The 14133-nt window shown below is 37.2% G+C and overlaps 1 protein-coding gene across 8 annotated transcripts in view; it reads left to right on the forward strand.

Annotated features, from left to right (window-relative positions):
• The window catches only part of LOC111514398 (uncharacterized), a 109787-nt gene that overhangs the window by 65451 nt on the left and 30203 nt on the right, over positions 1 to 14133 (forward strand). For 7 of the 8 annotated variants that reach the window (XM_074184809.1, XM_074184798.1, XM_023170652.2 and 4 more), the window contains 4 exons: positions 5379 to 5505; positions 5629 to 5754; positions 5944 to 6075; positions 12393 to 12527. In XM_074184809.1, the coding sequence (XP_074040910.1) occupies positions 5379 to 5505; positions 5629 to 5754; positions 5944 to 6075; positions 12393 to 12527 (520 nt within the window). The remainder of the gene's footprint in view (positions 1 to 5378; positions 5506 to 5628; positions 5755 to 5943; positions 6076 to 12392; positions 12528 to 14133) is intronic. The other variant, XM_023170657.2, reaches the window with a different exon arrangement.

Raw genomic sequence — 14133 nt, forward strand, 5'->3', positions numbered from 1 at the left:
CATTTTGTTCCGGTTGGGAACAAAATTGCGATTTTCTGGGTTTCGGAGCCGATCTCAGCATAGGAGATCGTACTCGCATTGATAACATCGCGCGAAGCCCTAATTGGGGTTTGCTTTGCGGTGCATCTCCTCCTGATGTCCAGTTTCTTTTAAAGTCGTTGCCTGACGTTCCACTTCTGCATGTAATAAATCAATCTTTCTCATCGCCGAGGTTTTATTTTCCCTAATGCGATTTAATTCAAACATGCTATTTCGCGTTGTTTTATCGCGGTTTGAGGATAGCTTTGTCCTTTGTGACTTGTCGAATTCTCGAATTATTCGGCTTGCTGAAAAACCATCAATGCCCAGGGTTTGTCGCTCTGCGACCAAGGGAGAGGTACTGATGTCTTCGTTCGTGGAAAGAATGCGCTGAGTAGAACCTAGCCTCAGACTAGCTGATTCTACCGGAGTTCTTGGAATACTGTTTCCTGTGAAACCATATTCCAAAGGGGTTCTTTGGCGGCTCGTCGGAGTCGCACTCAGACGGCTAAAAATGTCTGACAAGAAATTGGTTTGACCGAAAATTGTGGTATCGCGATTTGGCACTGATGTATTTTCTGCAAGTTGCGCTCGCGCGTGTCTTGCCCTAGTCTGCATTTCGATTTCTAAGTTTCCCTAAAATGACTCTGACGAGGAAATAGTCAGAGGAAAGGATTGACTGAAATCTAATGTTTCTAAGTTCACCCTTGGATCGCGAAAGCTACTTTCCTATCCAAGGCCTACAGGGTGAACTGAGCTAGTGATTTAGGAACAAGGAGCCTAACGGTTGAACAGCACCCTAGGATGAGGGCCGCTCGCAGGATAAGGTAGAAAGGTATCGTAATCCTCAAAGGTCCTAACGGTTAGGTTGAGTCGTTCGCCCGAAGGACGTAACTAATGTTGTCTTGACCCTCCCGAGTTTAATCTCGAAACACCTCGATCATTAATACCGCAAGGTGATCGGGTGGAGTGAGACCGGACAACTTTAGTAGGGACCTGCTCTTCCTTTGCAGGATTTGGGCTGCTTTCCTCTGGCGGAGTGCCAAAAGGAACCTGGGCAAACGTAAGGTATGATTATGCACTATATTAAGTTATCCAACCAGTAATCTGCTCCAGTATAAGCTCTGTTAAATCCCAGAGTTTCCACAATCCTAGAATTCCTCAAATAAATATCCAGCCACTGGTCTGCGCTGATTTATTCTCTATTGGTCCTAGAGATTCCTGACTCCAGTAGAAATTCTTCCAATTCCACTATATGAAGATAACCGCAGATCCCTAACGGCTCCTGTGTTGTGCTTTGTCTCTATTAAGTTCTGAAAAAAACCAGAGACTCGAATTCATTCAATAAATCCCAACCGCAGCTTCAAACTTTCGAAAAATCTTCGGATTTTTAAAATGACTGCTACTTGCTCGATGTTCAAACTTCGACTAACTATCGTGGCTTGGAAATCCGTATATTTATGCTAAATAAACGGGTTCTCTTCCGCGCCACTCTCGGCCAATCGGCGATCGCAAAAGCCGTGCGATCCTGCCTGACCTACTTTCAATATTTACACAACGAAAAAAACTCATTTCGTATGTATTTGCCAGCGTTTACGACCTGTTTTTCTGCAGGCGCTGGGCTTAGAAGTAGGAATACCGCTCTGCTAGTTTCCATTGACGTCTATATGCCGCTGTTTCTGTCTCATTCTTTTCGTATATCGTTTCGCTTCCTCAATTTGCGTTCTTCGACAAATGAAATCTTCGGCCTCACTCGGAAATCTTCGGAAAATCACGAAAATTCTGGATTTTCGTTTTTCCTCGATTTCATATAGAACTCAGCATCCTGAGACAAAAAGTCTTATGCCGCGTCTCGATATTTCCATTCCTTCTTGGAAAAAAATTCATTTGAAAAATGTTATATTTTTTAAAACTCAATGCTAATAAAAATTGAACCGCGAACACTAGAAACGTGATCAAGGTGTCAAACAATAGCTACTAAGAAACTCTATCGATGCTTCTTTGAAGAAAGCACGATTTCCTTGTCTAGATAGCTGAAAAAGCCATTTTCCATAAAATCAGCTTTTTCCCTATTCAAAAAATTGTCGAAGGCTACTAATCTTGCAAAAGATTTTTCTATCGCTTAGGAAGCGACATTTCACATCTTAATTTTCGAAACTAAGCTGAAATATCTTGGGAAAACCAATGTTTTTCCACGTTTTCTTAATGTTCATTCTGAGTGGGCGGTCCTTGTACTGGAGCTCGTGAAATTTCAAACTAGTTTTGATTCACGACACAAAGAATGAGTCGGACTGGGTATGAATCGGTCTTGTCGGAGATGGGAAAGGACAGCGTTTGTCGTCTAGCTTTAAAAATGTGTGGTTCAGTACGCAAGCGAGGGTACTACGATTACTCTTATTTATGAGACGAGGCCGAAATATAATGACGGATGTAGCCGTTACTACATGGTAGGAAATCATAATGAAGGAAAAAGAAATTAAACTTTCTATGTTTTTTACCACTTTTATTTGTAACTAACGTTACTGCAGTTTCGTCCTATACGGACATTTTTAAACTTATACAATAAGTATAAGTATAACTTTGAAAATGAGTTTATTGTTTATTATACAGAAAGTTTAATTTCTCTTTTCTTCATTAATTTTCAATATGTTTTCGCTATTTCTAGCATCTGATTGATGAGTATGTATTATTATAAAATAGACTCTGAGAAATCAATAGAAGGAAAATATTTTCAACATCTCAGGAAACTTCTTAGAAGGAACAAAGTTTGGTCACCCTGTACATTAACAGAAGTATAGTTCTCTAAGCGGAAATCACGTCACAAAACAAGGGAAATTTCAGAAATTTAAAAATCGTCGAGTTTTAAATAATTATTTCAGAATAAATACAACTGACAGAATTTGCACAACTTTATCAATCAGAAATAATATTGTATCTGTTGCAGAGAATTGAAAGAAACATAATAAAATCGTTATAATTGATTAGAAATGATGAAATGTTTGAAAATAATAGTTGTAAACAGCTTCCTCAGTTACGAACATTAAATGATGCTTGGATAAAGTTGAGGTACTTAGAAATAAGCGAGAGAGAAATGTAGCTGATTTTGGAAGTGTATATCAAAATTGTACATCAACTCGTTTAAGAAATATGGGAACTTTGAAATTTGAACTTGTGACAATTAGTAGTTGGTATCCAAGGAAAGTAGTGATTATTCAATTTTTTTGTCAACAAGAGGATTGCTTTCCAAGCCAGAAGAGAGTAACCACACGAATTTGATGTTTCAGAAATATTTGATATTCTGAAGCCACTTCTTATTACTACATCTGGCAACAATTACCTTATGGTTGTGATGAAATACTTTTCCAAATGACATGAGATAGTAGCCTCACCCAACCAAGAGGCTAAAACGGTGGCAAAAGCCTTGTTGCAGAACGTAATTGCCTGACACGGAGTACCCCAGGAGCTATACTCGGATCAGAACCGCAACTTTGAATCGGATTCATGGAAGGAAATGATGACTTTGTTGGGAATAAAGAAGACAAGAACAACTGTTCTCCACCCACACTCCGATGGAATGATCGAGAGGCATAACCGCCATTAATAACTACCTCTCGATGTTTGTCTCCGAAAATGAAAGAGACTGGAATGCAGACAATTTCAATATATTGAAAAAATTGGTTCTCAACATCACGCGACAGGTTACACACCATCCATGTTGTCAACTGGTCGAGAACTGAAATTTTCGATAGATGTATTGTGTGGCAGCCCATCTAATGATTCTCAAGAGGTGATTATTTCAGAGTATGTGAATGACCTGAAGGGGAGACTGGAAATTGTACACGAATTTGCCAGAACCAAATTAAATTACAACTGCCGGTGAGCTTCAAGAAGGGCGATGCAGTGTGGCTCTACCAACCCCAAAGTCCCAAATTGCAGATACCACCTCTGTATCTATATCTGTAGAGTAGGGAGGGTGAGTGTACCCCTCACAAGGAGTTGTCCTCCTAGGTCATCGTCCATCCTGTCCTTTCTAGGAAGGTGGATAGGTCTCTGGGAAACATCCCCTTCATATCGGCAGGTGTAGGCCAAGACGCGACGAACACACATTCTCTTTTTTGATGGTGGTTGACAATGTTGACATATTAGACAATGGAAGTCTGAACTGATGAAATGTATACACTCTCTTATTGACGATAACTCCGGACATTCGCATAGGACCTGCCTGACAGTTTTATCTTCCTGTTCACACATCCTGCATAAAGGTCCACTAGCCCCATATTGTGGAGATGTTTCCTTAGTTGGCAGTGACCAGTCAGAAATCCTACTGTTAAGCGCCAGCTTCCCAGGGTCGCTAAGGGTGATCCTGGCAAGATTCATCCCATCTATTTAGGGATTGAGCATGGGTGTTACAGAGACTATGGCGAGGACTTTACTTGGTGATGAAAAAGATGAATGATTTGGTGTACAGATTCCAATTGTCACCCAGAAGCAAGCCTAAAGTTGTCCACATAGAGAGACTGAGTCCTTACATGGGTCGTGATGTGCCCTCTTGGAATGTTGTTCGCGGCGAATAACTTCAAGAAAGGAGATAGTGTTGTATATCATGCCCTAAAGAAAATAACGCCGGCCGCCACTGGTAGCCATAAACGAACTGCGACCTGGTCAAGGCCGCGCGCAGCCTTGATTATTCTAGTTTTCGCACCGGCATCGATGGAATCCCGAGGAATATTCCACCGGCTTCGATGGAATTTCGATGAATTTTCTACCGCCTTCGATTGCCAAATATAAACGCTATTTACGAACATATAATACAGTCATACAGTCAAGTGACAGTGCGGTATTCGGAGCGATCTAATAAGGCGATAGACATTTTAATAATAGTTGGAGTTTAAGTTAATGTGGTTTGTTGTATTGAAAGTGAAATAAAGTTGAATTTGATCATTGTTCAGTGTAGTCAATTATTGGTAAACCCACGAGTATAAACGAAACTATACCTACATTCATCTATAAAATAATCATGTTCATTGAAAGAGTTGATTGAAACTGACTACATTCTGGAACAATGAAACGATAACTACATTTCTGAAGACACATCGAAATATAGAAGAAATATATACGAAAAAAAATTAAGCATTATGTTTAATTCAGAATTTTATTCAACATTATTCAGCTATCTGCAAACCCATTCAAAAATGTTAATTTTCAAAATTCAATTTTAATTTTGAGGCTTGTTGAGAGAGTTGAATACAATTAAAATATATTTTGATACAATTTAAATGTAAGGGGAGAAAAATCTTTGGCTTAATTCATACAAATGACATTGATATCAAATTTGAGATGTTACATTTTGGTAATTCCAGCTCAGGAGACTATTTTACGGGAGTTCATATTCATGGTTTATCCAGCCAGCTACATGAGTCAGAGGGTTTTCGCTAAATTCGTTGTGGAATTGGGTTGGCCTAAAGAACACACTGGATATCTTTTCAAGTGAGTTGAACGTTCGAAAAACTACTCCGCTGTCGCTCCCTTACCAACGGCAACCCTCAGAAGTGATTCACGAAGACACGAGTAATCTCTCTATGATATATTCTGATTTATATTTGATTTCAGTGCAGCAGATCTGAACATGCGCAATGGAATTTCCTTCCGGGAGTTTCTATATTTCTTGGCGTGCATAGATCCCAACACTGCTCATGGTGGAGCCGCCGCTGAGATTCGATGTAGGTATATGTTCAGGTAAATGCGGATTTTTTTCAATAACACAGTTTTTTTTCATGGGAATATGAGGATATTATTCTTTCATGCAATAATGCAATAATGATCATTGATGTTACAGAAATTGTTCATGAATTGAAGAGTATCTATCTCATCATATCTTTCATGAAAGATGGTATCAGATGTTTCCTCTAGCGATTTGTTTTTTAGATATTATGACAGAGATAGAGATGACTTTCTCAAGTTCGATGAAATGAAAAATATTGTTCTGGATCTAAGAAAAAGTAAAAAAATTTCCACCGATGCTGCTGGTGTTGCGAAAGAAACAGCAGAAACGTATAAGTAAGTATCGTTATCTCTGAAATATACGATATACCAAAAATAGTCTCCGGTACACGTTCTCTTACTCATAAAATTGCAAAATGACTAACTAAACAGTTTGAAACTCTCTCAAACTTATTAAATTGATGTGTTGATTCACATGATTTCATAGAGAATGTTGAGGATGGAAAAATGTTTGTATCACTTGTTGTATCTTCCTTATTTCCAAGTGTACGTATACCAAAAACTATCGATTATTTTTCTTATTTCTCAGTGGGATATGCTTAAAGACTGGCAGTAAAAAAATCTAAAGCAAATGAACTTTAAACGTTCAAGCCAGTCTCGATATACCTACACAGTAGGTTTAATGGACTGAGGCCTATCATAAAACAACTACTCCCCTGGCTAATACCACGAAGGGCGTTGCATTATATCCGACAGGCGTCAGTGCAGGAATCTTCACAGAAAATTTGCTGCATATGCAATTGGCAATACAACTCTGCAGTGACGCCTGTCGGATATAATCCAACGCCCTTCGTGGTATTAGCCAGGAGAGTAGTTGTTCTGATATGCGTCAGTTCATTGAACCTACTGTGTAGGTATATCGAAACTGGCTTGAACGTTTAAAGTTCATTTGCTTTAGATTTGTTTATTGCCAGTTTTCAAGCATAGCCCACTGACTAATAAGAAAGTTTTTCTTCCTTGTTCAGAGAAATCAAGCAAATTACGGATATGCAGTTGGTTAGTACCTTGTCCACTGGATGGAGTAACATTTTGTGATGTTCACTCCTACTTCGGAAGAGGAATGAAATACTCTGAAAGAATTTCGATTTTCCATTGTGGAAAATCTTTGACTTTAGGTCGATGATGGTCACTATCTTGCACTGATGAGTGGCTAATAAGCTCGAAACCGGTCTGCAAGTGTGCCAGTTCTAGAATTGAAAGTCGACTCTTTCAGTTGTATTGTCAATTACATATGCTGGAAATTTTCTGTGAAGATTCCTGCACCGACGCCTGCCGGATATAATCCAACGCCCTTCGTGGTATTAGCCAGGGGAGTAGTTGTTTTCTGATAGGCGTCAGTCCATTAAACCTACTGTGTAGGTGTATCAAGACTGGCTTGAACGTTTAAAGTTAATTTGCTTTAGATTTGTTTACTGCCAGTCTTCAAGTATATCCCACTGACTAATAAGAAAAATAATCGATAGTTTTTGGTATAGGTACACTTGGAAATAACGAAGATACAACAAGTGATACAAACATTTTTCCATCCTCAACATTCTCTATGAAATCATGAGAATCAACACTGGCTCTCCAGCTTCTTGAAGGAACGTTTCCTGCAAGTGGCCGTCGATGGATATCTTCTTTTCAACCCTTAACAATAGATTACCGAATGATTAGTTTGAAAATGGAATTGAAAACAACGAGAAGGTTTCTTAGTGATTGAAAATAACCAGGATCTTGAATTTGATGTCTACAAAAGAATACCAGTACTTCCAGATACACGATGGGATATTATTTATATTTCGGGAACTGGCAACACTAATGTCAGTAGATAAAATGTGGCAACACCATAATAAAGTTAGACATTTTTTGGTATAAACGTACTCACAATGTTCTAATGTACAAGTGATATTTGTTTTATTTACCGTGAGTTTAGAAAATCGATTTGAACAAAAAATAGACGTGGATGATCTCAACAGGACTGTGTCGATGAACTCAGTTTTTCGTATGACGATAAAGCATACGAAACTACTTATCGAAGCTGAAAGCGGAATTATCTGTTCCGAAATCAATATATCCAGTTTGGAGATATTTATCTTGTTGTAGAAAACCGGTGCCTGAGTTTTCATGGTATTGAATTGAACGTTGTTACTTTCACCCCAATTCAAAATCACCACTAGAAATGCAACCTCCCGCTGCCGGTAAAGATGTGTATTCGCGACCGATGTCCTGGATTTCAAATGGAATGTCAAGACACGTGTTCTGTCGTCAGCAGAGCGATATATTGGATTCTTTGTTTTTTCCAATGAGTCGTTAATATACAATAAAAAGAGAGTTGGAAATAATATGGATCCCTGAGGAACACCAGAGTTAAAGGCAAAAGTATTCGAGAGATATCCATCGACGGCCACTTGCAGGAAACGTTCCTTTAGGAAGCTGGAGAGCCATACACAAAAATGATCGAACAAGCCATAGCATCGAAGTTTGGCCAGCAAACCCTCACACGGTGAAAGGCCTTAGAAATATCACGCACAACAGCCCTCATGTTTCTCGATTGCGTTATTCCAAATCTGGATGACACAGGATAGAAGGTCGCCTGTTGATCTTTATTTCCGAAAGCCATATTGATGATCACTCAAGATGTTGAAGCCTTGTGACCCTATCTTTCATGTAATACAAAAATTATAATAGATTTACTCGAAAGATAGGCACAATGCGTGCGACAGCTCTTCGTCGGTATGCACTATGGGTTTCGTTTTCTGTATCCTGAAATTTCAGCAATTGAATATTTTGTTTAATAAAGATCTAAGTCAATAAAATGAAAGATACATGATCTGGTCGACTGTGAAACCAAATCTAATCAAATTGAGTTTTTTTAAGTCACGACAATGAAATGAAAAAACTTTAAAAATCAGGTATTCTGAAGATACTTGACATTCACAAAATACTGGCTGGTAAATTAAATAAGGGTAGAAATCAAAATCTGAATGTGCTCAAAATTTGCCATTCAATCATGTGTAAAACATTTATGATGCACTGTTTGAACCTTTGGTGTAGTAATGAATATTACTGGAGTTTTTTCCCAACACCAAATCCTTAATTTCAACTCCTCGACACGTGTTTCGATCACCAAGTGATCATCTTCAAAGAGGAAGATTAAAACTGTTTTAATCTTCGATCACTTGGTGATCGAAACACGTGTCGAAGTGTTAAAAATAACGATTTGGTGTTGGGAAAAAACTCCAGTAATATTCATGTGTAAAACAAATTGTAATAACTCAATAATGATCATAAGTAAAAGTACGCTTTCATTTACCTAATTATAGTCCAGGTAAAAATACCAGGAAAAGTATTACTTAAAAGATTAATGTCATAGGAAAAAAATCTATGAGGAATTGTGTTAAAAATTACCTCACCAGAGTATACTCAGTTCAGGTTTACATTATGAATGGGTCAACTCAAAATTCAATAATTGTATCATGTTAATAAAACAGTATTTCTAATGCAAAACTAGTTATTTTCGGAAAAATGAGTCAAGTGTAAGTAGTATTTGCCTGTTAGTTTGTCGTCGAGCTGTAGCTGCAGTTTTCTTCGACCAGGAACCGGACAGACTTGGAGCACGTACTTTTCTGTTTTTTAAAATGGACTTAGACTATCTTGTGAATGTGGAAAATAACATTTATCGAACTGGAAGAATGAAAAACCGATCATTCGGTAAATTAACTGAAAATCTATTCCGTAAGTCAATCAGGGATAAAAGCCCTTGTTCTTTTTTAATCTGTCTGTCTGTCTGTTTTAAAATCTGTTATTCCGTTAACCAGCTGTCGCACCCCTATGAACGATAACTCTCAGAAGTCCAAACTTGTGCGAGCTAAGGATTAACGAGGTCTTACCTTTTAACGTGTGATTCCTAACACGGGTTGGACGATAGCAAGTGAAGATCGATCGTTCAGACTAGGGCTTGAACCACCGACCACCACGGCAGTCAATTCGAGTGAGTGAACAAAGCACCCGCGCCGAACCGCTTGGCTACCGACCGAACCAACAATGATGATTCCAGACAAGTTCTGTAGAAGCTCTTCTGTAGAAAAACTATTGTAAAAAGTCTCCAATACTAAAACCCTGAAAAAACAATTTCCATAATGGAAATTCATTCAAAAGTTCGATTCACTGAAAGGTGAATCTCATATACAATTGAAATGATCGAAATGATTTTTCATACCTTTTTAAACGAAGGGTTCAAGGAAATGGCGTCGCTCGTTCTGGAAAAGTGGTTGTGACCCAGCAGAATCCTCAGGAAGTGCAACCTTCTACATCAAAATCTATATATGAAAATACATCCGAAACAATATCATTAAAATTCTTGAAATTGGACCACACGGCTCACCACTAAACAAATCCTTTCTCGAGATTCTCGTTCACCCTTCTCTTCAAAGAATGGCACCTCTCCTTGCTGTTCTCATGATCAAGGATCACCTACCGCGTAAGTCTATTCTTAGGAATTCACCCAATTAATTTTGGCAACACCTCATTCCTGACTGTCGGTTTAACGAAAATAGAAAATCTATCTCGAAGGGATCCGATTGAATCGGTTCTATTGGAAAGAATAACTTATCAATCTGTACCAGAAACTAATTATCATATGTGTATTGGGAAGTGACAATCTTAGCGAGGTAAAACGTGTAAATTGGATTGCCTACTCCTCAGGAAACTTTCTTTAAAATCAACTAGGATTACCTTCGGTGACATAAAAATTAAATGAAAAGTACAGTAGGTTTTTATAAACGCTACAGCCTTCCAAATATTTGAAAGATTTATCTTGCCCTGTTTGGAAATAGGCCGAACGCGAGCAATCCCCCAAAAAGGGGAAAAAACTCCTTTATTGTAGAACAGTTTCCAAAATCTGCAAAATACGGGTGCGATTTCAATTTCGCACTTTTTGAATACGATGACGGGCACTTATTCAGGACCAGACGTCTTGTTGATGTTGAGCTGTTTCAAAATTGACATTTCGTGCCTGTAGTGATCTACACATTTTTGTACACATCTATGCTTTCTTCTTTTCTTTCACAGATTTTCTCAATTGTTTACAAAGATGGAGAAGTATAAAGCTAAAAATTCTCTTTCTCAAAAACTGATCTCACCTGAAGATATACCCCATTCAATTGGAGTATAGCTGTTTTTTATACATATTCCAAAGGCCTGATGCAGCGTTTTCGATGCGAGATCCGGGGCTCGCACGAATAGCACCACCGCACCGATACGACTTGTGTATGCGTATGAAATTGTCATATATCAAGCAATTCACACAAAATATTGATGAATCATATACATGAACCATCTTCTTGAATCGTTCCGTGCACTGGTGAAAACCCTGTGAAAATTCGTTAATTTTTCAGCCTATCGCTTTTATACAGACAGACAGAGGCGGCCTGGGGACTTTGTGTTATAATATGTAGTGATACAGTCGCGCATCAATTCATCATGAACAAGTTGATTTAATATGTTGATTTACTATTTTTTAATTAATACTATACATACAGGGTGGCCTACTTCAGAATGATGTCATTACTGGTTTTTTCAAATAGAGAACCTGATTCTGAAACTTGATTGAATTTCACTTTATGGTATATACTCATGTATATTTACAATTTCTGGGAGGATAATACATGATGTTACATTATTTTGTCAGACTATTAGTTTTCGAGATATACCCTGTCAAAATATGTATGATGTCATATCTTCACATATTTTAGTTACTAGATTTTTTTTTTATTGATTCGGCCGTCACTTGATGAAGATCCATAGTGATTTCTCAAACAACATCTCACGATTTGATCTCCATAAACTTTATTTAAAAAAAAAATTCACTAAACATCCAAATTCGAGAAATCAGGAGTATGAATAATGAAGTGTGGTACTTGTCCTGAGATATATATTGGTCAAACTGGCAGAACATTCAGGAATCGTATCTATTTACATGTGAGCTATGTAAATAAGAAAACAAGTTCAACATATTCAAATTATCTTTTAGAAGAAAATTATATATTTAACGAATATTTCGAAATTTCACACATAGAAACTGAAGGTTTGAAGCTGAATCATTTGGAAGCAGTTGCAATTAATAAACTTGAAAACCCAAACAATCTAATGAACGACCAACTTGATTCAAATAGAACACCATTATTGAACTTGTTTCCTTAAAAACGGATGAAGTATTATTATTGATGTATAATTGATACAATATGCTTTAGGTAATCATAAATGAAGATGTACCTTAGGTAAATGTTTGAGGTAATTTGATAGAGTGAGTACCTAAGTACTCGATTGGAATTCCATAATTTGTCACATGCCTGAGTTGGGTAAGGACATTTTTTGTCTAACTGTCTCTTCTCTATATCTCCTTATCTGAAATGTCAGAGGCGAAAGAAGAAAGAAGTAAAATATGACGTCAAGAATATTTTGATGCCTATATCTCGAGAATTTTTTTATTGTACTAAGGATTGCAGTCAGAATATTTCAGTGGGTTTGAAACAAATTTACGAAGTGGGTCATTTCAGTTCATGAATGGGAATGATGTATACATATTTATGAGAACTATTTTTAATTTGTAGGGCTATGGGTATACCTGACACTACACCTATAAACGTGATGGATTTCTTGAAAGCTATATGTGATTTGAAAATTAGAGGGACTTCAACGATTTTCAGGTCGAACGTTGGGATAATCAAATATCTTAAAGATTCCAGGTAAAATCAAGTAATTTGACTTCAACTCTACGGTACATTCTGTCGTATACAATTCCCACTGCTCATAAATGTGGCTCAATTGGTTAGAGTGGGCCAAATTGGACACTTTTGAAGGGAAACTCCTGTTTTCAAACTAGATAGGCAAATTTTATGATAAACTCAATAGTGAAAAATGCATATCGATATCTGTCATCGTATAATCTGCATGTGTGCGCATTTGACAGTACTTCGTATGTTAAACAATTTCACTTGTATATAGAGTGAGGAGAATTGGTTCAAGAATAGAATCTTGGGGTACACCTGATTTCAATGAGAAGCGGTCACATTAGTTCCCATCGATATGAACTAATTGCTGCCTTTCCGTTAAATATGCTCTGAGTGATGATACTGCATTCAACTCAGGGGTCGACAAGTAGTTTTAGGTGGGGTCGGATACTATGGTAAAATTTTGACGAGGTCCAGAAAAAACAACTGATGAAAATTGAGTGCTACCTATGTATCATTTTGGTTTCGAATGAAATTCTGAATTATAAAACACAATACCTAAAATTGATGTGAAAAATTACAACCACGGTGTTGAGCCAGTTTTTTATAGTTTGGTTCTCGAGAGAAACAGCAAATTCAAAGTGTGTCTTCTAGGTTGGCGTTCGTTATTTGTTTTTCAAAAATTCATCTTTGAGAAATATGTTTCACATACGTATGTCGAGCCAAACATAGTGGCCAAATTTATAGCTAGTTTTTTGCAATTTTCATATTTTTCTGGGATATGTTAGGCCCAAAATTCTTCAGTGGATACCGTGTTATACATTTGCAAAGACACATCTTCTTGCAAATCAATTATCTCTATTTGAAGTAATGCCTTTGACAGATTAAACAATTTAGCAGCCACATCTGTTCATTCTGCTGCTACATCAACATCAAATGGCGATTTGAGAAACAGATAGCTTGCTCATCTCTGCAAAGTCTAGGAATCTTGTAGCAAATTCGTTCCTAAGATCGGGCAGAAATTTTACAAACACTGCAATGTCTTCTTCAGAGTTCTTTTTATATTCAAGAATTGTCGGAAAATGAAGAAATTCTTGTCTCGCAATATCTTTTTCAAAGATATCCAGTTTGCGACGAGAAGCAGACACGCTTTGTATCAGATCACATATTAATTTTCCATTTCCTTGTGATTCCGTGTGGAGCGCATTTAAATATTTCAAAATATCTTTTAGGAAAGCCACGATCAGCATATTACGCTTATTTGTTATGAACTCAAAGTGCTTTCTGGCTTCCTCCGTATCTTACTTACGTAGGTTACTTCTTTTATTAGCCCCAGAAACGTTCAATAACTTACAATAACTCCCAGTTATTGAATAATTATCAAATGAACTAAAAACAAAAAAGAAATTTTTTCACCGACATTATCTGAGTATAAAATATGGATAAATGGAATTCTCGAAAGGTCAAAGTGAAATGAATCATAACTGAAGTTATTATAATTTTTGTACATTATCATTCTGAAATGATTAACTTTGTGATACGTTTTTATAACAACATATACCAACTCATTATCTAAGACGTAAGACATGATAGTCGTTCACTTCTTTATTACCATTTCTTA

The sequence above is a fragment of the Leptinotarsa decemlineata genome, unplaced genomic scaffold (genome assembly GCF_025532065.1).
Source record: "Leptinotarsa decemlineata unplaced genomic scaffold, Ldec_3_MD MMD2_P_RNA_scaffold_2, whole genome shotgun sequence".
Classification (NCBI taxonomy): domain Eukaryota; kingdom Metazoa; phylum Arthropoda; class Insecta; order Coleoptera; family Chrysomelidae; genus Leptinotarsa; species Leptinotarsa decemlineata.